The sequence below is a fragment of the Macaca thibetana genome, chromosome 1, assembly GCF_024542745.1.
Source record: "Macaca thibetana thibetana isolate TM-01 chromosome 1, ASM2454274v1, whole genome shotgun sequence".
Taxonomy (NCBI): Eukaryota; Metazoa; Chordata; class Mammalia; order Primates; family Cercopithecidae; genus Macaca; species Macaca thibetana.
Window position 1 is genome coordinate 205843986 of NC_065578.1, and position 21243 is coordinate 205865228.

Genomic DNA, 21243 nt, shown 5'->3' on the forward strand with positions numbered 1-21243 from the left:
GGATTTTACAATTAGTACAAAAGTTATGGTAGCCTTATTCAGTAAGAATGGAATTATTTCAAAGCTTTTAGGAACTTACTGGTGGAGCCATGTACCTAGGATTTGTGTGTATGAAGATTCTTCACTCTCATTCAAATTACTTAATGGTTTCTCTACTTTTGAGTCAGTTGTTTTTCTTGAAATCTGTACAGTCATCTAAATCTTATTTGCACTAAATTGTTTACAAGATTATCTAACTTTTTTGATGTCTATAGTATTTCTAGTTTCCATTCTTGATAAAGATTGTTGACATCCCTCCTTTTATAGCTATTAGATGTTTGCCTATTTTAATTAGTTTTTTTCCAAATAAATCAGCTTTTGGTTTCTTTCAACCTATTCTATGCTGTGGTGTGCTGGTGAATTAGCTCCAAACATAAAACAAAATCCTGGCTTGTTTGTTGATTTCCATAGTGTAAACAGTCCCATCATAGGTGACTTCAAGCTACTTATTTGATGTTATTGATCATGGAGTTGCCAAGAGGTGTGCACAATTGGCTCTCCCATGCCAGTACAGGCTGGCTCTGGTACACCACTGCTTTTATTTTCCATTTCATTAATTTCTGCTCTTAACGTTATTTCTGTCCTTCTATTTTCTGTCTTATTTTGCTGTCCTTTTACTAACGTCTTGAAAAGGGATTTTCAGCTCAAGACTTTTCGGATTCTTCTAATATACTTAATTATGGCTATAAATGTCCCTCTAAGTGCTGCTTTAGTTTCATCCCACAGGTGTTGCTATTGTATTTTATGGTTCAGTTCAAAGTATTTTCTCAATACCATCGACTCTGTCTCTGTGTTATTCGACTTTTTACAGTTCTTTATTGATTTCTATCTTAAATGCACTGTAGTAAAAAATGAAAATTATTTCAATTTTCAAAATTTGTTGAGTTGCTTTATAACTAAGTATGTGGTTGACTGTGGTGATGTGTTGTGTCTGCTTTCAAAAAACTGTACATTCTGATTTTGCTCGTGTTGTTCTGTGTATATTAATTGCGTCGTTTGTACATCATGTTATTCACGTTTCCTATATTCTTAATTTTTCTCTTGCTAGTCTTAACAATTAGTGAGAAAGGCCTGTTAAAATTACCCAGTATGATCAGGCATTTTTTTTTTTTTTTTAATTCTGTCGCTTCACTTTGTTTCATATGTATTTTTCATTAGGTACATATAAATTTTAAATTTAAAACACATTTCCTTTTTAGACTCAGAAGTCATCTAAGACTCTTTCCTTTCATTCCTTTTATATCCCATCAGTCATATTTAAAAGACATCTATATGTAAACCGACGTCAATAGACATGATGTAAAAGAAGGGGGTGGCTCTGGTAAAGCTAAAGTAACTCCGCTATTAGAGTGCATTAACTATGGGGGAAATACTTTCTATATTGCAGAACACATATTTGGTGGTACTTAGCATCACATCGCCACCCTGAAGTCTGCATATATTGAATTTGGAATGGCTCAAACTGCACTGAGTGCAAAATCGTAAATTGCTTATCTTATATAAATGTTTTAGAACTAGATGGTGGAACAGATGGAATCTATTAAGAGAACAGGGTGCCAGATGACTGACTATAAACATGCTTTTTAATAAAGATTCTGCTGAGATATTAACGCATATTTTCTAAAATTTTCATTTTTTCTTGTTCATTTTGTTTCTAAGATATTAACTCACGTATTAAAAATAACAACATCTCAAAACATTTGAGGCAACTCTCTTCTTCCCTTTTAAAAATACCTTGCTGTTTCGGGGGTTAAAAAAAGCCACAAGGGAGATAACAATACAAATATTTATTTTCCCAACTCCCCCGCCATGGGTTCTGGGACGTCACCGCCTCTTTCTGAGGCCCGTTTCATCCTTTTCTTTTAATCCAAGAAGCGATGGTGTTGTGCGCCTGTCATCCCAGCTACCTGGGAGGCAGGCTGAGGTGGGAGGATCTTTTGGGTCCAGGATTTTGAGGCTGCAGTAAACCGTGTTCTCACCACTGCACTCAAGACTGGGCGGAAGAGCGAGACCCTGTATCAAAAACAAAACAAAACGAGAACGTATTGCGGTTCTGCAACACTCTGTCCAGTTCTCGCACTCTCAGGTGCAAACTTCCACACAAACCCCTCGGCTCGCCTTGTCCCGCGGGGCTAGCCCATTAAAGCCTTCCGGGACACACTGCGCGACGATATATAAGTATATACCCTTCTTGTCCTTGAAGGCCGGAAGTCAGTCCTACAGATAAAAGCGAAACAGGAAGTCCCGCCCCTCTATGGAAAGTAAATGGTAGCCCGGAAGGGTCAAAAGAGTCCGCGATTTCTCCGAGTGAATTGCTTTCTGCGGTTGGGGAGATCTACTCTTCTAGACCTCGAGCCAGCGGGGCGACCCTGCAGTGGCAGGACTCGGCACCGCGCCTTCCACCGCCGGTTGGTGGCCTGCGTGACCCTTTCCTCTCGTCGACATCGGAAGGAAGCCAGACGTGGGCGGGCAGAGAGGTCGGCTCGCTGAGGGGTCCGGGTGAGGCGCGCATGGAGTGTGGGCCCGGGAGATCCCTTGCTGTCCCCGAGCCGCGGGTTCCTCTTGTGCAAAACGGGGTGGCACTCCAGTCGCCTGCTTGGTGATTGTGGCCCCTGCACACCTGTTTCTACAGCGCTTAGGTTCGAACAGTAACCCTGTAAACTAGGCACTGCTGTTCCCGCTTTACTGGTGGGAAACGGCCTCGGAGAGAATAAATGAACTGCCCTAAGCGACTGGGACAGAGCCACAGTTCTCAGCCAGGCTTTCGTAGCCCACGCTGCCGCCCCAGCAGGGATCAAATCACACAGTGTGAGATAAGCGTCAAGAGCGAGTGGTCTTATGCTGCCACCGAGAACTGATTGGGTTCAGTTGCATCATCAAAATCCTGAAGCATGGTTTTTTTGTTTTTTGTTTTAGTTTTAAAGGAAGAGGAGATTGACAGTTTTCCTCTTTCCTTACCTTCTCTTCAGATTACAAAGTTCGTTGTTAATCTCAAATGTTATTTTGGCCAACAGCTTCATCCCAGTAGGAATGGCAGCGCCATCTATGAAGGAAAGACAGGTCTGCTGGGGGGCCCGGGATGAGTACTGGAAGTGTTTAGATGAGAACTTAGAGGATGCTTCTCAATGCAAGAAGTTAAGAAGCTCTTTCGAATCAAGTTGTCCCCAACAGTGGGTAAGTCACAGATGTGTTTATCTTCCCTGTTAAGATACATCGAGCTTATACTGTGAGTGGGGTAGGCTGACATGAAGCACTCTCTGAGGCATGTCAATTAACAGTGTCTTTGAGGCACAGAGAAAACCTTGCCTGGTAATCTAGCCTTATTTGATGCATGTACATCAGGTAGATGTTTGGAGAATGTCAGCTGACACATTAAAGAGCACTGAAAAACACAACAAACATATGAACAATAACCAAAAAATTCCAGTTCATTTCACGGGTGGACTTTTCCAGGATCTTCTGAAGGGGTAGTATTTAATCTTGGGCAGGAGTTGGCAAAATTAATTGGCCTAGAGCTACTATCAGAAATAAAACATTCCCAGTTGCTCACCCAAAATCCTTTAAGTCATCATATACCCAAAATACAAAGAAAGGAGTTTGGTAAGTAGAAGAAAAAAAAGGTTCTTATGGTAGATTCTGTCTCCCTGACAGGCATTCAAGCGCTGTATTCCCTGACCTTAGTATAAGGGGGGATTGGAAAGGGGACTATTACTGAGGTTAGTAAGTGGCCGTGTGTGCTAAGTGCTTGACATTTTCATCTTCACCAATACCTGTTAAGATAGGTGCTGTTGGCTGGGCGTGGTGGCTCACACCGGCAATCCCAGCACTTTGGGAGGCCGAGGCGGGCAGATCACGAGGTCAGGAGTTCAAGACCAGCCTGGCCAACATAGTGAAACCCCATCTCTACTAAAAATACAAAGACAAAAAAAATAGCTGGGCATGGTGGTATGTGCCTCTATTCCCAGCTACTCAGGAGTCTGTGGCAGGAGAATTGCTTGAACCGGGACGCGGGAGGTGGAGGTTGCAGTGAGCCAAGATCACACCACTGCATTCCAGCGTGAGCCACAGAGCAAGACGTTGTTATTCTCTATCTCCAGAGGAGGCAACTGAAGCTTAGAGCATTGAAGTGACTCGCTTGTTATTACTCAGTGAATGGTAGAACTGTAATTTTAAGGCAGTCCTAACTGGCTGATGTGGGATTTGAACTTGCATTTGTCTGTGCCTTTTCACTATCTTATGCCGCTCCAAAATATACTGTGTAGTTGGAAAACAGATAATTTTAGAGTTGGAGTGGTTTTAGGGGTTTTACCCTCTCATACCTCAAACCTTTAAGAGGCTTTGAAGGAGGCCACAAGAAGGCTGTGATGCAGGGAGGCGTCGTATTGGTGGCTGAGCTGGGGATGAACACAGTGAACAGAAATTACTTTATTTTTCTTTCTTTAATTTTCAGAGACAGGTTCTCAATCTGTCACCCTGGCTTGAGTGCAGTGGTGTGATCATAGCTCACTGCAGCCTTGACCTCCTGGCCTCAAGCAATCCTCCCGCCTAAGCCTCCTGAGAAGCTGGCACTATAGGCATCTGCCACCATGCCTGGCTGATTTTTTTTTTTTTTTTTTTGAGACGGAGTCTTGCTCTGTTGCCCAGGCTGGAGTGCAGTGGCGTGATCTCGGCTCACTGCAAGCTCCGCCTCCCGGGTTCACGCCATTCTCCTGCCTCAGCCTCCTGAGTAGCTGGGACTACAGGCGCCCGCCACCACGCCCGGCTAACTTTTTGTATTTTTAGTAGAGATGGGGTTTCACCATGGTCTCAATCTCCTGACCTCGTGATCCGCCCGCCTGGGCCTCCCAAAGTGCTGGGATTACAGGCATGAGCCACCACGCTTGGCCACCTGGCTAATTTTTAAAAATATTTTGTGAAGACAGGATCTTAGTATGTTGCCCAGGCTGGTCTCAAACTCCTGGGCCCAAGTGATCTTCCCACCTTGACCTCCCAAAGCACTGGGATTAACAGGTGTTGAGTCACCACATCTGGCCAGCCGTTGCTTTAGATGAACTCTTCATCTGTAAAACCAGCCTGATACAGCCTATCGCATGGGATTATTATGAAGACAAAATACATAACTTGACATGTAAACCGAAAACTGATCAGTGTGGGACTGTGTGATTGAATTAGATAATGATTCCAGCAGAAAATGTTGTACCTCTGTAGTTTTCCCATTAGACAGATGCATTGAGAGCAACTCCAGGTTTAAGCTGGAGTTCCCCTTCGATCGCACTTTTATCCTCTCTCTCCTCCTGAAACCCACTGCTTTTTCTCCAGCCTGATGGCTCCCACTCCCACGCTTCCAGGGCGGCTTCCAGTCTGTGTGTCAGAAAGGGTTTTTACAGCCAGCCGTTTGGTTCTTGATGGTACATCTCTCCCACTCAAGCAGACTGGGTGCCATCCCCTGAGGCCCCAACCTCTCTCTGGGTCACTGCATCATGGTCACTGCTAACATAAATTGAGTACATCCTCTCTACAGTCTACACACTTGAAATGTGTCATCTATCTTCTTTATCCTTCATGGAACTCTCTTAGCAGTTTTATAGGTAAGGGCACATTGACATGAAGTCACTTGTAGTTACAGAGCCTGCATTTGAACTCAGTAGTCTGATTCCAGACCCCACATACTTCTCCCTGTGTCTACCGTGCAAGAACAGGATCTGTGAAAATAGCTTGCACAAGCCTCATGTTGTTCTAGAAACTGAGTTATAACTCAAGTCTACTTAAATACAAAAGCCCTGTCTCCTTGGGTCCCTTTACAGTTCTCTCACCCAGTTTCTTCATGTCTAGCAGTCACCACTCTTTGGAATGCCTTCCTGTGAGTGTGTTAAATGCCCGTGTTCATTAGAGCTCCTTTCTCTGCTACTCACTTGTCCAAGGCAATCCTGTTTACAGCCATGGCTTGAAGTCCCAGCTTATGTGTTGATGCCTATGTTAGCCCAGGCTGTCATAACCAAATACCTTAAAGAAATTTATTTCTCACAGTTTTGGAGGCTTGAGGTCTGAGATCAGGATGCCAGCATGGTCAGTTTCTAATGAGGGCCCTCCTCCTGGCTTGTAGACAGCCACCTTCTTGCTGTGTTCTCACCCAGCAGAGAGAGAGAGAAAGAGGTCCAGTCTCTTCCTCTTTTTTTTTTTTTTTAAGACAGAGTCTCACTGTGTCGCCCAGGCTGGAGTACAGTGGCGAGATCTCAGCTCACTGCAACCTCTGCCACCCGGGTTCAAGCAATTCTCCTGCCTCAGCCTCCTGAGTAGCTGGGATTATAGGCGTCTGCCACCACACCCAGTTAATTTTTGTAGTTTTAGTAGAGGTGGGGTTTCACCATCTTGGCCAGGCTGGTCTTGAACTCCTGACCTCTTACCCGCCTCGGCCTCGAAAAGTGCTGGGATTACAGGCGTGAGCCACTGCACCTGGCTCTTCCTCTTCTTATAAGGACGTTAATCCCATCAGGTTAGCAGGGCCCATCCTCATGACCTCATCTAAACCTAATCACCTCCTATAGGCCCCACCTTCAAATGCCATCACATTGAGGGTAAGGCTTCAACATGGGAATTTGGGAGGTGCATGAGCCTTCAGGCCACACAGTGCCCAAAGGTGCGTCTCCAGCCTGGCCCTTTCTCCAGCTCCAGAACTGCCTTTCCAGCCACCCGTTAGCTTCCAGTTGGAGATGCATGAGGACCAACCTTGACGTCTGCATATACAAGAGTGAGCTCTTCCGCATCATGCACCCAGTAGGCCTCCTCCCATGCTTCCAGCTTCAGTGAAAGACACCAGCATCAACTTAGGACCTGGGCCCTGGATGTCAACCTTGACTGAATTATTGGAGTGTTCTCGGGAGGGAGACTAGATAAGTCAGGGCTGTGAGCTCAGCTGCTGTCCAGCTTCAGTCTGATCCTTCTGGAAACTCTGGAGTGTGAATTGCACCATAATTAATGACTTTTGTGCCTGCCAGTCATTGGCGTTGGCTGAGGGGCAGGTCTCTGGAGAAGGGGGCAGCCATCTGGTGTTAGCAGCCACTGCCCAGCGCAGCAGGGAGTAGGTACATGGGTCTGCAGAAGGAATCTGGACAGAGACCCAGTAGTGGCCATAATCCTACCTGTCCAGTTGCAGGCAGCATGAAGCCACCACAGCACCCCCACATGGGGTCTGTACCTATAAAACTCACCCGTAGAACTGCAGAGCTGAGTGCAAGCTCTCCACAGCTAGTCTTGCTGCCAGCGGGTAAAAGAGAGGAATGACTGTGTTCATCATCAGTTCAAGTACTTGTCTTGTCCAGGGAAGGAGTATTATAGTTAATGGATCTAGAGTGGAGACTCAGTGTTCCCCCTCTGACAAGAAAAGTAACACATTCACATGTTTTATAAGAAGAGTATTTATTAAAGAAAAGTTCAAGAACACATGGCCTGCCCATTTTAACGAAATGATATAGAAAAAAATCTCCCAAATATAGATGATGGCCCTCCTTCAGCTCTACTGTCATGTTTTTTGGTCCATATCCTGTTCATTTAGTCATTCCACAAATATATTGAGCACCTTCTATGTGCCATAGGAAAATACAGCAAGGAAAAATAGACAAAGTGCTCAGCCCTCTTGTAGCATACATTCTAGTATGGGGAGAGAGACAAGTAGTAGAATTAAAAGGATGTTATATGGTGATAAGTGATAGGATGAAAAATCAAACAAGGGTACAGGTTTAAGTAGGATGGTCAGGAAAGGTTTTATTTATACAGAAACTATTTTCACAAAGTTAGGAAAATGTCAGGGAACAGATAGGCAGATACCTGGTGAAGAGGATTCCAGGCAGAGAGAATGAAACAGCCAAAAACCTGCACTGATGGGCCAGCCGCAGAGGCTCATGCCTGTAATCCCAGCACTTTGGGAGACTGAGGCGGGCAGATCACCTGAGGTCAGGATTTGAGACCAGCCTGGCTAACATGGCAAAACCCAATCTCTACTAAAAATACAAAAATTAGCTGGGTGTGATGGTGGGCACCTCTAATCCCAGCTATTTGGGAGGCTGAGACAAGAGAATTGCTTGAACCCAGGAGGTGGAGGTTGCAGTAAGCTGAGATCATGCCACTGCACTCCAGCCTGGGCAGCACAGCAAGACTCTGTTTTTTTTTTTTTAAACAAAAAAAAAAAAAAATTGTGTTTAAGGGACAGGAAGAATAGCAAAAGTTAGAGCCAAGAGATGGGAGGCCAGGGAGGTACTTTTTAATTTTTTTTTTTTTTTTTTTGAGACAGGTCTCACTCTGTTGCCCAGGCTGGAGTGCAGTGGTGTGATCTTTGTCATGTTGCCCAGGCTGGTCTTGAACTCTTGGACTCGAGCGATCTGCCCATCTCAGCCTCCCAAAGTGCTGGGATTATAGATGTGAGCCACTGTGCCCAGCCATGGTTGGTGCTTTTACTCTTAGTAATACAGAAAGCCATTGGAGAGCTTTGGGTTTAAGAGTAAGGAGGGAAATGAGGCCATGAGAGGGATGACAATCAGTGGAAAGGCGGTGGGACTGATGGGCTGTTGGCATTAAATCCAAGAGGGAATGTTCACAGGTAGGGGTTGGAGAATGGGATTCTCACAATTGGAATTATGGAAGGGTTGTATTTGTTATGAGGACAAGATACAAGCTTTGATCCTGGGAGTAAGGTAGGTTGGAGGATGAGATCATTGAAGAGGTCAAGGAACTGAGAGGCCATGGTATTGAAAAGATCAGTATGCGGACATTGAAATTACCCACGAGTTGTGACCTGAGTATTGTTGGAGAAAATGATGGTGTATTAGTCCGTTTTCATACTGCTATAAAGAACTGCCTGACACTGGGTAATTTATAAAGGAAAGAGGTTTAATTGACTCACAGTTCAGCGTAGCTGGGGAGGCCTCAGGAAACTTAGAATCATGGCGGAAGGTGAAGGGGAAGCAAGGCACCTTCACAAGGCGGCAGGAAGAAGTGCCAAACAAAGGGGGAAGAGCCACTTGTAAAACCACCTGATCTTATGAGAACTCACTCACTTTCATGAGAACAGCATGGGAGAAACTACCCGGTGATTCAACCTTCACCTGGTCTCTCCCTTGACACGTGACGATTATGGGGATTACAATTCAAGATGAGATTTGGGTGGGGACACAAAGCCTAACTATCAGATGGTGACCTGCGAAGTTGTAGACGACTGTAACGAAGAAGGGAAGCAGGTAATATAGTAAATTATTCCCATTGACTTCTGCAGCATTTGACAGTGATAGCCCGTTTCCCATTTACACCCATATTCTTCTGCAACACTGTTCTTTCTTAGTGCATAACTGAGTTATTTCTCAGCCTGCCCTTCACTATCGGTTCTTCGCTCGCTGTTCCCCTGTGCTCTCTTTTCAAGTATTACCTTGTCAAAGTCCTACCCAACTGCCATAGAATAAAAGCTGAAAAGTTTTCCCAGAGATATGTGTGCGTAAGGGTGGGGAGGCACACGGGAGGGCAAGAAAATGGAAATATCTTTTGAGTGCATTCTGAATGAGACGCTTTGTTTTTGTTGCCTTTAATTTTCATTCAGTCTTGCGAGGTACTGTTGGATCTGTTTTATACAATAGGAACTAAGGCTCAGAAAGGTAAAATAATGTCTTAGACCAGCCAACCAGTAAAGTAGTAGAGAGAGGATTTCAATGTCTATGATTTCAAAATTTGGATCTTTTACTTAGCTGATGTTACAGCCACGAAATAAAGATAAAAATAGTACCACCAAATTGGGATTTAGAATGAATAATTCTATCCCAAAACACCAAAAATACATGCTTATTACAAAATAAATATGCCATACAACTGATATGCTAGCTGTTACTAGCATCTAGTACTCTCTAGCAATTAGTTCTCTCTAGTACTCACATGTCTATTTTATAGCACTCATCAGTGTGACTTGTATAATGGTCCTATTGAAAGTCTTCTGGGATTATAGGCGTGAGCCACCACTCCCAAGGCAGGTGATCACCTGAGGTCAGGTGTTCGAGACCAGCCTGGCCAACATGGCAAAACCCTGTCTCTACTGAAAATGCAAAAATTAGCCTGGCATGGTAGTGCGTGCCTGTAGTCCCAGCTACTTGGGAGGCTGAGGCAGGAGAATCACTGGAACCCGGTAGGCAGAGGTTGCAGTGAGTCGAGATCACACCACTGCACTCCAGCTTGGGTGACAGAGTAAGACTCTGTCTCAAAAAAAAAAAAAAAAAGTCTCCTATTCCTAAATTAGGAGCAGGGATCAGGCCTATCATTCTAGCATCATCTAACAAAGTTCCACAAACAGAGCAACCAAATATCCAAGATCTGTGATCTTAATATCAAATTCACATATTGTCTTGTTTTCTATAAAACTTTGAAATGTCTCAGAGATCCCAGTATTTTGGCATTCACACTACTGTCCTGGGTCTTATTCAGTGGTTTAGAGACCACTCGCTTATGTGTACACAGTATTTCTCAATGAATCCTTCTTGATTCATTAGCCTTTTAGAGAAAGGACCATGTGTTGAGGGTCTTAGGCTGTTTGAAAGAGAAGGTGAGGGCTAGGGAGGAGAGCTTTCCAGGCAGAATGTGATACTATGGGAAGGCATGGAATCAAGATGCACAGGAAATGAGCATGGGGTAGTTCTGTAGGACAAACAGTTCAGTGACTGCTGGTAAATTCAGAGAGGATGGACATGTGGCCTGGGATGAAGCCATCAGTGGCCTTGTTTGTCTTACAAACCTTAAAGGCAATATGAATACCTTGAAAGATCTTCAAACAAGCAAGTGACCTGATCAAATTTGGGTTTCAGAAAGATTATACTCTGGCAGCCTGGGACAGGTGGATTAAGGATGGTTGAGCCTGGAAATAGAGAAGCCAGTGAAAGAGCTGTTACAACAACCCAAGTGAGAAATGATGAGGGTTTGCGCTGGGGCAGTGAAGAGGAGAAAAGAGATCTAAGTGTCCAGGTGGATGTGATGTGTTCATTGAAATAGGTATTAGAGGAGAAACATGTTTGGAGAGGAGCAAAGTTCTGGACAAGTTGGGACTGCAGTGTCAGTACAGCCTCTAAAGGGCGTTGTCTTAGGCAGTTGGAGATGTGACAGGAGATGCAAACATCTATTATTTTGTCACAAAAATGTTAAGGGCATTGTCCACTTCTTCCTTTGGTATCCTTTATATAACATCCATCCTAGCCCAATCAGCCGGAGACCACCAGGGATGAATCTGTAGTCTGATTTGTGAATGCTTATAACCAGGAAGACCACACACCAGAGGAACTGTGGGCATCTCACCAACAAAGAAAAAGAGAGTGGTTAGAAGTTTAGGGGAAGAATGGAGTTTAGGTAAAATTTAAATGAAATGGTGTTTTGACAACCTCAGTACAAAGCATAGGTGTCATCATCAGCTCTGGATTGAAAAATGGACCAGGGTTTTCTTCTTTGAAGTTAAAAGATTGAGCGTCATGTTCATGTTGAGAAATGTTATTTGACATTCTGAAGCTGAGTTGGAGATCGAGGTTGCTTCTGTGTCAGCGTGCCTTAGATCTTCTAGACAAAAGTGGGATGTTTCCTTCTTACAGATAAGACTTCAAACAGCAAATTTCTGGTAGCTGATGATTTTAGAGAACAAGATTTCTCAGTGAATAAGAAAGCAGTAGTCACTCAAATAACAGATCTATTAGCACACTCCGTGGCTGTGGTACGCCCTCAGGGACATGTTTCCTTTCAGCTGACTTTGTGTGTCTGTTATCCCAGCTTGATTGATACAGGGCAGGGCAGATTTTTACATTTTTAGTCCAAGCTAATTTTTATTTACAAGCACCACTGAAATCTTTAAGAATTAAATCCTAAGAAAGGCTTTTAACAAAAGAACTAGTGTTTTCTAGTCTGACAATGAAGATGAATTTAGAGTTGGTAAGAAAAATGGTCCAGGCTCAGCATGGTGGCTCACGCCTATAAATCCCAGCACTTTGGGAGGCCTAGGCAGGTGGATCACTTGAGGTCAGGAGTTTGAGACCAGCCTGGCCAACATGGCAAAACCCCATCGCTACTAAAAATACAAAAAAATTAGCTGGGCATGGTAGCAGGTGCCTGTAATTGCAGCTACTGGGGAGGCTGAGGCCACAGAATAGCTTGAACCTGGGAGGCGGAGGTTGCAGTGAGCTGAGATTGCGCCACTGTACTCCAGCCTGGGTGACAGAGCAAGACTCTCTGTCTCAAAAAAAAAAAAAAAAAGAAGAAAAAAATGGTCCAATGTGTTCACATGTGAAGCCTTCTGACCTACCTGAGAGCTCTCTGTGGACTCTGAACTTGCCTGCAAGCCTGACCTGTGTGCACATGGGTCCATTTCTTGAGAAGATTCCTGAGTTATTCAAATTCTCAACATGGTCTAAAACCCAAAAAGGATTAGAAGTCACTGGTCTACACTCTCCTCAGAGACGTATTCATCAAATGCCTCAATTGAAAATGATTCTAGAATATAAATCACTTAAATTTATGTTGAATAATGTGTTACATTTAAATCTGTGCCTTTGCTTATCTAAGTTGCATAACTTGCCCTTATTTCAAATCCTTTTTTTTTTTTCAACAGATAAAATATTTCGATAAAAGAAGAGACTACTTAAAATTCAAAGAAAAATTTGAAGCAGGACAATTTGAGCCTTCAACTGCAAAATCCTAGGCTATTCATAAAGATTGAAAGTATTCTTTCTGGACATTAAAAAAAGCTCCACTGACTATGGGACAGTAGTAGTTTAAATGATAGTGAACATCAATTCTTGTTCCCTGTATCCGACACTTGATAATTAAGATGATCAAGAACCAGATCTGTGAAGAATTGAAATAAAATAGTATTTAGTAAGAAATCTCTATTTTAAGAAAAAAAGTAAAACCTGTTATAAACACATGTACTTTTTTCTTTTTTTTTAATTAGAGGATGGATAGTAGGCAGATAAAATTTATAATATACATAGAAGTGAAATAAATGGGAGTTCGCATTTTAATACAGGCAAGAGCTATTACAACAGCCCAAGTGAGAAACGATGAGGGTTGTGGAAGGTTTATAAGGAAGAAGGATGAACTTAAAATATACAAGTAAAATAATAAAAGCCATCTATACAAAAGCCCATAGCTAGTATCACACTTAATGTTGGGACAGTAACTGGATGTCTAGCTAGTCCAGTGAGACAAAAAAGAAAAAGCATACACACTGGGAAGGAAGAACTAAAACTAGCTCTACTCACATATACTACTGTCTTACAGAATGTACCAATGGATGCACAAAAAGCTCCTAGAACTACAAGACAATCATAGAAACGTTGCAGGAAACAAGGTCAATATACACAAGGAAAAAAGGGATCCGGCCACTGCACTCCACCCTGGGCGACACAGCGAGACTCCATCTCAAAAAAAAAAAAAAAAAAAAAATTGGAATTTTAAACTAATATCATTTGTGAATAGCACCAAAAAAAAATTAAAGGAATACTTAGGTATAAATATAATATATGGAGGCCTGTATGCTGAGAACTAGAAAACACTTGGAAGGAGACTACATCAGATTAAATAGGTATACAGTTGGCCCTCTGCGGGTTCTGCATCCATGGATTCAACCCCGAACAAAAAATATTCAGGAAAAGGAAGAACAAAAGAGTAAAAATAATAAAAATTTAAAAATCGAGTATAACACCTATTTACATAGCATTTACATTGTATTAGGTATTATAAGTAATGGAGATGATTTAAAGTACAGGCATACCTCTAAGATATTGCAGGTTTGGTTACAGACCACTGCATTAAAGTGAGTATCACAATAGAGTGGGTTACACAAATGTTTTGGTTTTCCAGTACACATAAAAGTTATGTTTATACTGTTGTCTAGTAAATGTGCAATAGCATTGTCTACTTCATGTATATACCTTAATTTTAAAATACTTTATTACTAAAAAATGCTAAAGATTCTCTGAGCCTTCAGCGAGCTGTCATCCTTTTGCTGGTAGAGGGTCTTGCCTCAATGTTGATGGCTGCGGACTGATCAGGGTAGGGGTGTGGTTGCTGAAGTTTGGGGTGGCTGTGGCAATTTCTTAACAATTAAGTTTGCTGTATTGATTGACTCTTCATTTCACAAAAGATTTCTCTGTAGCGTGCAATACTGTTTGATAGTATTTTACCTGTAGTAGAACTACTTCCAAAATTGGAGTCAATTCTCTTAAACCCTGCTGCTGCTTTATCACCTGAGCGTATGCCATATTCTAAATGCTTGGTTATTTCAACAGTATTCACAGCATCTTCACCAGGAATAGGTTCCATCTCAAGAAATCATTTTCTTTGCTCATATCCATAAGAAGCAACTTCTCATCCACTCAAGATAATGAGATTGCAGCAATTGTCACATCAGGCTTTTTTTTTTTTTTTTTTTTTTTTTTTTTTGAGACAGGGTCTCACTCTGTCACTCAGGCGGGAGTGCAATGGTGCGATCTTGGCTCACTGCAACCTCTGCTTCCTGGGTTCAAGCGATTTTCCCACGACAGCCTCCCGAGTAGCTGGGACTGTAGAGGCATACCACACCTGGCTAATTTTTGTATTTTTTGGTAGAGATGGGGTTTTACCATGTTGGTCAGGCTGGTCTCAAACTCCTCACCTCAAGTGATCTGCCCACCTTGACCTCCTGATGCTAGGATTACAGGCGTGAGCCACCGCACCTGGCCAGGCTTCACTTCTAATTCTAGTTCTTTTGTTATTTCCACCACATCTGCAGTTCCTTCCCCCGACCTGAACTCACCTGCTGCATTATTAGCCCCTAACAAGTTGCCTGTCCTTTAAAACTTTGAAGCCAGGCATTGACTTCTCTCTAGCTCTGAAAGTCCTAGATGGCATCCTCTTCCAAAAGAAGGCTGTTTCATCTACACTGAAATCTGTGTAGTGTAGCCACCTTCATCAGTGATCTTGGCTAGATCTGGATGATTTGCTGCAGCTTCTGCATGAGCACTTGCTTCTTCACCTTGCACTTTTTTGAAGATAGCTTCTTTCCTCACACTTCATTAACCAATGTCTGCTAGCTTCACAGTTTTCTGCTGTAGCTTCCTTACCTCTCAGCCTGTATAAAAATGAAGACAATTAGGGCTTTGGTCTGGATAAGGCTTTGGCTTAAGGGAATATTGTGACTGGTTTGATCGTCTCTCCAGAAAACTCAAACTTTCTCCATATCAGCAATAAGATTTTCACTTTCTTATGTGTTCACTGGAGTAGCACTTTTAATTCCAAGAACTTTTCCTTTTGCATTCACAACTTGGCTAAGCATTTGGTGCAAGAGGCCTAGCTTTTGGCCTGTGTCAGCTTTTGACATGGCTTCCTCACTAAGCTCTTTCATTTCTAGCTTTTGATTTAAAGCCAGAGACATGCCACTCTTCCTTTCACTTGAGCACTTTAGAGGCCATCAATAGTGTTATTAATTGGCCTAATTTCAATATTGTTGTCTCGGAATAGGGAGACCTGAGGAGAAAGAGAGATGGCAGTCAGTGAGAGGAGCGGTCAGAACACACACTTTTTTTTTTTTGAGACGGAGTCTTGCTCTGTCACCAGGCTGCAGTGCAGTGGCACAATCTCAGCTCACTGCAACCTCTGCCTCTTGGGTTCAAGTGATTCTCCTGCCTCAGCCTCCTGAGTAGCTGGGACTACAGGCACGTGCCACCACGCCCAGTTAATTTTTGTATTTTTAGTAGAGAGCGGTTTCACCATGTTGGCCAGGCTGGTCACAAACTCCTGGCCTCAAGGGATCCGCCCACCTCGGCCTCCCAAAGTGCTGGGATTACGGGCGTGAGCCACCACACCCGGCCAGAACACACATTTATCAATTAAGTTCACCATCTTATATGGGTGCAGTTTGTGGCACCCCAAAGCAATTATAAAAGTAACATCAAAGATCACTGATCACAGATCACCATAACAGATAAAGCAATGAAAACATTTGAAATATTGTGAGAATTAGCAAAACCTGACAGAGAGACACACGCTGCTGAGAAAATGGCACAGATAGATTTGCTTGACACAGGGTTGCCACAAGCCTTCAATTTGTAAAAAATGCATTATCTGTGAAGCACAATAAAATGAGGTATGCCTGTATAAGGGAGGATATGTATAGATTATATGCAAATACTACACCATTTTATATAAGAAACTTGAGCATCTGCAGATTTTAGTATCTGCAGAGTCTTGGAGCCAATCCATCATGGATACTGAGGGACGAATGTACTGCGTTCATGGATTAGAAGACTCATTATTGTTAACATATGGTTAAATTCTCTCCAATCTGATCTATAGGTTCAATACAACCCCAATCAAAATCTGAATAAGCTTTTTTGTAGATATTGACAAGCTGATTCTAAAATTTATATGGAAAAGTGAAGGAACTAAAATAGTCAATTCTGAAAAGAAGAACAAAGTTGGAGGATTCACATTACTTGATTTCGAGACTTATTTGAAAGGTATAGTAATCAACAGTATAGTATGGGCAAAACGAAAGATACAGTTTAATGGAACAGTAGAGACCCACACAAATAGTCAACTGTGTTTGGACAGAAGTACAAAGGCATTTCAACACAGAAAGGACCATCTTTTCAACAAATAGGGCTAGAAAAATCGGGTATCCAAACACACCAAAAAATAAACTTTAACATCCTCACGCTTTGTACAAAAATTAACTCAAAATGGATCATAGATCTAAATGTAAAATGGAAAACTATAAAACTTGTAGAAGAAAATATGAAGAAGTACTGCATGATCTTGTGTTTGGAAATGAATTTTCAGATAAAGCATCAAAAGCACAACCCATACAAGTAAAAGCTAAATTGGACTTTATCAAAATTAAAAACTTTTGCTCTGCAAAAGATACTCTTAATGAAGATAAATTACAGACTGAGAGACAATATTTGCAAATCATGTGTTTTATGAGGAACTTGTATCCAGAATAAATCTTGTAATTCTCAAAATAAGAAAATCCAGTTTAAAAGATATGATTTTGTACATCTCAGAAGGTATACTCTGAAAAATATATGAAAAGATGCTCCATGTTATTAAACATTAGAGTAATGCAAATTAATACCACAATGATATCACTACACACCTATTAGAGTGGCTTAAATTAAAAAGTTGACACCACCAAATGCTGCTGAGGATGCAGAGCAACAGTCATTCTCTGCTGCTGGAAATGCAAAAAATAAAGCCCCTTTGGAAAATAGTTTTTTACAGAGTTAAACATACACATACCTTATGACCCAGTAATCACACTCCTAGGTATTTCACCGAATAAACTGAAAACAAAATCTGTATATGAATATTTATTCAAAGCTGCTTTATTCATAATCACCAAAACCTTGAAACAACCAGATGCCTAAAACAGAGGAACGGATAAACTGTGATACATCTGTGCAATGGGATACCACTCAGCAATAAGGAAAAATGAACTTCTGATTCACACAACATAGATGAGCTTTAAATGCACTTTCCTATGCGAAGAAGCCAGATCCAAAAGGCTACATATTATAGGCTGCCATTCATAAGATTCTGGAATAGGTGAAACTAAAGAATAGATAATAGATCAGTGGTTACCAATGGTTGGGAAGAGGAAAGGCATTGACCATGAAGGGGTTACACAAGTAAACTTTGGGTGACAAAACTGTTCTGTATGGCACTGTGATGACAGATCCATGAGTTCACACTTGTCAAAACCCAGACTGTGCACTACAAAGAGTGACCCTGAATGCACATTAAAATAAAATCAACTAGGATATTTAGGGGATTACAATATGGAATGCAGGTTGTGATGAGTCTAGTTGTATTATAAAATACATGACATAACCCTTTTCAAAGAGGTGGGTAAGAAAGGGACTGACCTAAGTAACTGGAAAATGGTGTTTTGACCAGATACTGTAAGGCTATGGGCAAAAAGAACTGTAAATTTGCAATTCTGAAACTACGTTTATATTAGGATTGAACAAATAAGTAAATATAGATAATGAGAACAAGGTCTATGTCAGAAAAAGCAGTTAAAAGCAAGAGGTGAATGTTAGAATGAATCCTGTGGTGCTGGATTGGTGTCAGAGGTATCAGTACAAAGTCACATGTATGTTCACCTGTCTAGACTGATAAAGGCAGAAACATCTATAGACACGTACCTACATGGGTTGGTAGACATACACAGATCCCCTAGCTCCATCCACTGACAGGGCTTGTAATTTGCATAGCATCCAAGTATTCCCCCAAATATTAATTACTGTGGTAATTTTAACAGGTGCCCCTGAATTCTTTGATACTCCTCCCCACCACAGTTTACATTCCTTACCCTTTAGTATAGACTGGGCTTAGTGACTCACTTTTTTTTTTTTTTTTTTTTTCTGAGATGGGAGTCTCGCTCTGTCACCCCGGCTGGAGTGCAGTGGCGCGATCTTGGCTCACTGCAAGCTCCGCCTCCCGGGTTCACACCATTCTCCTGCCTCAGCCTCCTGAGTAGCTGGGACTACAGGTGCCCACCACCACATCCGGCTAATTTTTTGTAGTTTTAGTAGAGACGGGGTTTCACCGTGTTAGCCAGGATGGTCTTGATCTCCTGAACTCATGATCCGCCCGCCTCGGCCTTCCAAAGTGCTGGGATTACAGGCGTGAGCCACTGTGCCCAGCCTAGTCACTCACTTTTAACAGACTGAGGAAGGGGACAGGTAGCAGCTTCACAGAGAAGAATGTGGCAAGCGCAGCCTTCACCCGATGATGGGGGTGGTCCATCCTGCTGGTGCCATGCGCCATCTAGCACGATGCGATGGGAAGGCACCTGACCACTGGCATGTTCTTCCTTAAAACCCACAACCTCAGTCTAATGAGAAAACACCAGACAAACCCAAATTATGGGACATTCACAGAATACTTGGCCAGTACTCTTCAAAAGTGTCCAGGTCATGAAAGACAAGGAAAGACTGAAGATCTGTCAGAGATATGAGGAGACTAAGGGGACATGCAATGTGGTATCCTGGGTTGGCTCCTGGGGCAGAAAACAGAGTGGAAAATGGGATACCTGAATGAAGCCTATAGACTAGTGAAGAGAACCACTATCAATGGTTAATTTCTTAGTTTTGATGAAGGTTACCATGGTTATTAAGATCACATTAGAGGCATGTGGGTAAAGGGTGTATGAAAACTTTGTGTACTGTCTTCGCAACCCTTCTGCAAAAATTATTTCTAAAGAAAACTACAGAAGAGAATATTTACAGGTAATGGACTCAAATTTAAATATTATTAAAAAGGACCCAGATATAATTGAAGTTCATTGCTGGGTAGTGATAAATAAAGTTACTCATAAATAATTAAGTAATAAATACTAGAGAAAAAAATCAAAAGAACAGAAATAGTCAATCAACACTTATAGGTTCCATTCTGTTTCGATAATGATATACAGGAGTAATTCAACTCCTTTAGGTCCATGTTCATAGTTGTCAGAACCACTATTTGATCTCCGTGTGCAAAGGTGATACGAAAAACTTCATACAAACTTTTTTTTTTTGAGACGGAGTCTCATTCTCTCACTCAGGCTGGAGTGCACTGGTGCCATCTCGGCTCACTGCAGCCTCTGTCTCCCAGGTTCAAGCAATTCTCCTGCCTCAGCCTCCCAGGTAGCTGGGATTACAGGTGCACGTCACCACACCCAGCTAATTTTTGTATTTTTAATAGAGACAGGGTTTCGCCATGTTGGCCAGGCTGGTCTCGAATTCCTGAGCTCAGGTGATCCACCCGCCTTGGCCTCCCAAAGTGTGGGGATTACAGGCGTGAGCCACCACACCTGGCCATAAACTTACTGTGAATGATTATGGCCTAGTTCATGGCTTTCAAAATAAATTAAAGCCTATTGCCTGAGCATTCTGAGCCTCACAGGGACGCTGGCTCTGCATCCTGCCAAGCGTGCTTCCCGAGGGGAGTACCGAGACGGAAAGCGGCACAGAGGCTGACGACCACTCTTCATTCGGAACCTTTGCCTCAACCTCCTGGTCTCCTTATGACTGAAGGGTATGAGTGTTGACAGAAGATCGCGGCTTTAACTCTGCACTATCATAGACCACATTTCTGAGAATAGGCATTTCTAGGAAATAAATTATCTCTTAAAAAATCCATTCTTTTATTTCCACAACTGCTTAAAATATTTTATTAATGGAAGAATACAATTTAACAAAAAGTGTTTATTAAAGGGGAAAATATATAGTATTATGTTTAAGGCACATGGCAAACTTTTGGCATTAAATTGCAAGAAAAAAGAAATACAAATTATCACAGTAAATTTCATAATCTGTTTCTTTAGTCCAAATAGTTTTTTAAAAAAAGGTTTGAACAGCACCAGCGCTTCACTGAGGAAGGCACATCATGGCTTGGCGTCTCCGTGCGAGAGCAGCTGCTGCCTGGTGTACTCCCAGATCAGCAGGGCGCCACTCACGTGGACGTTCAGGGAGCGGATAATGCCCTGTTGAGGAATTTCCACACAAACGTCCAACTGCTGGATCAGATTTGCTGGAATTCCCTCACGTTCATTTCTGAGGAAGAAAATGGAAGAAGGGTTAGTTTTCCTGTAACAAACAATTTTTCTCTTTGAAACTCTATTTTTTATTTACGTATTTATTTTTCTCTTCGATGTTCTGAATGTTACTAAAAGAGACATTAACAAATGAAGTTAAGTCTGTAGCACTGGGAAATAAGTAAGAGTGTGAGAAAAAGACTGATGGGTCAACTCCCTGTTCACCTGACGATGCCAGAGAGATGAAATAAAAGGAAAGCCCGGGGGGCTTCTTATAAATGTTACAAATCAAAGAAAAGTGCAGGTATGAGCAGGAGTCAGGGTAAACTGTAAAACAGAAAGGTAACATCCTCCTAGCCAGGCACGGTGGCTCACGCCTATAATCCCACCACGGAGGCCAAAGTGGGAGGTTCACTTGAGGTCAGGAGTTCGAGACCAGCCTGGCCAACATGGTGAAACCCCGGGTGGTGTAGCATGCCTGTAATCCCAGCTATTTTGGAGGCTGAGGCCCGAGAACTGCTTGAGCCCATGAGGCAGAGGTTGCAGTGAGCCGAGATTGTGCCACTACACTCCAGCCTGGGCTACAGAGTGAGACTGTCTCAAACCCCGAAAACCTAACATCTTCCAGTAGTTTGGGG

The 21243-nt window shown here is 42.4% G+C and overlaps 2 protein-coding genes and 1 long non-coding RNA gene across 4 annotated transcripts in view; 1 reads left to right on the forward strand and 2 right to left on the reverse strand.

Annotated features, from left to right (window-relative positions):
* Window positions 1-1652: 1652 nt before the first annotated feature.
* LOC126942675 (uncharacterized) lies at window positions 1653-2269 on the reverse strand. Its single transcript, XR_007721603.1, has 2 exons — window positions 2226-2269; window positions 1653-2052 (listed from the first exon to the last, which is right to left on the reverse strand). It is a non-coding gene; the product is annotated as an uncharacterized LOC126942675 (long non-coding RNA).
* A 10-nt stretch (window positions 2270-2279) lies between these two features.
* LOC126942581 (cytochrome c oxidase assembly factor 6 homolog) lies at window positions 2280-12967 on the forward strand. Of its 2 annotated transcripts, none has more exons than XM_050770362.1 (3): window positions 2280-2516; window positions 3054-3213; window positions 12653-12967. In XM_050770362.1, the coding sequence occupies exons 1-3, from the start codon at window positions 2305-2307 to the stop codon at window positions 12740-12742; spliced, it is 462 nt and encodes a 153-aa protein (XP_050626319.1). In that variant the 5' UTR covers window positions 2280-2304; the 3' UTR covers window positions 12743-12967. The 2 variants fall into 2 exon arrangements, with proteins under 2 accessions (XP_050626319.1, XP_050626327.1); XM_050770370.1 differs by having other exon boundaries at window positions 2424-2538.
* A 7246-nt stretch (window positions 12968-20213) lies between these two features.
* Window positions 20214-21243, reverse strand: part of TARBP1 (TAR (HIV-1) RNA binding protein 1) — an 85363-nt gene continuing 84333 nt past the window's right edge. Inside the window, exon 30 of the mRNA XM_050769729.1 lies at window positions 20214-20624. Within this exon, the coding sequence (XP_050625686.1) occupies window positions 20456-20624 (169 nt within the window). The 3' untranslated portion in view covers window positions 20214-20455. The remainder of the gene's footprint in view (window positions 20625-21243) is intronic.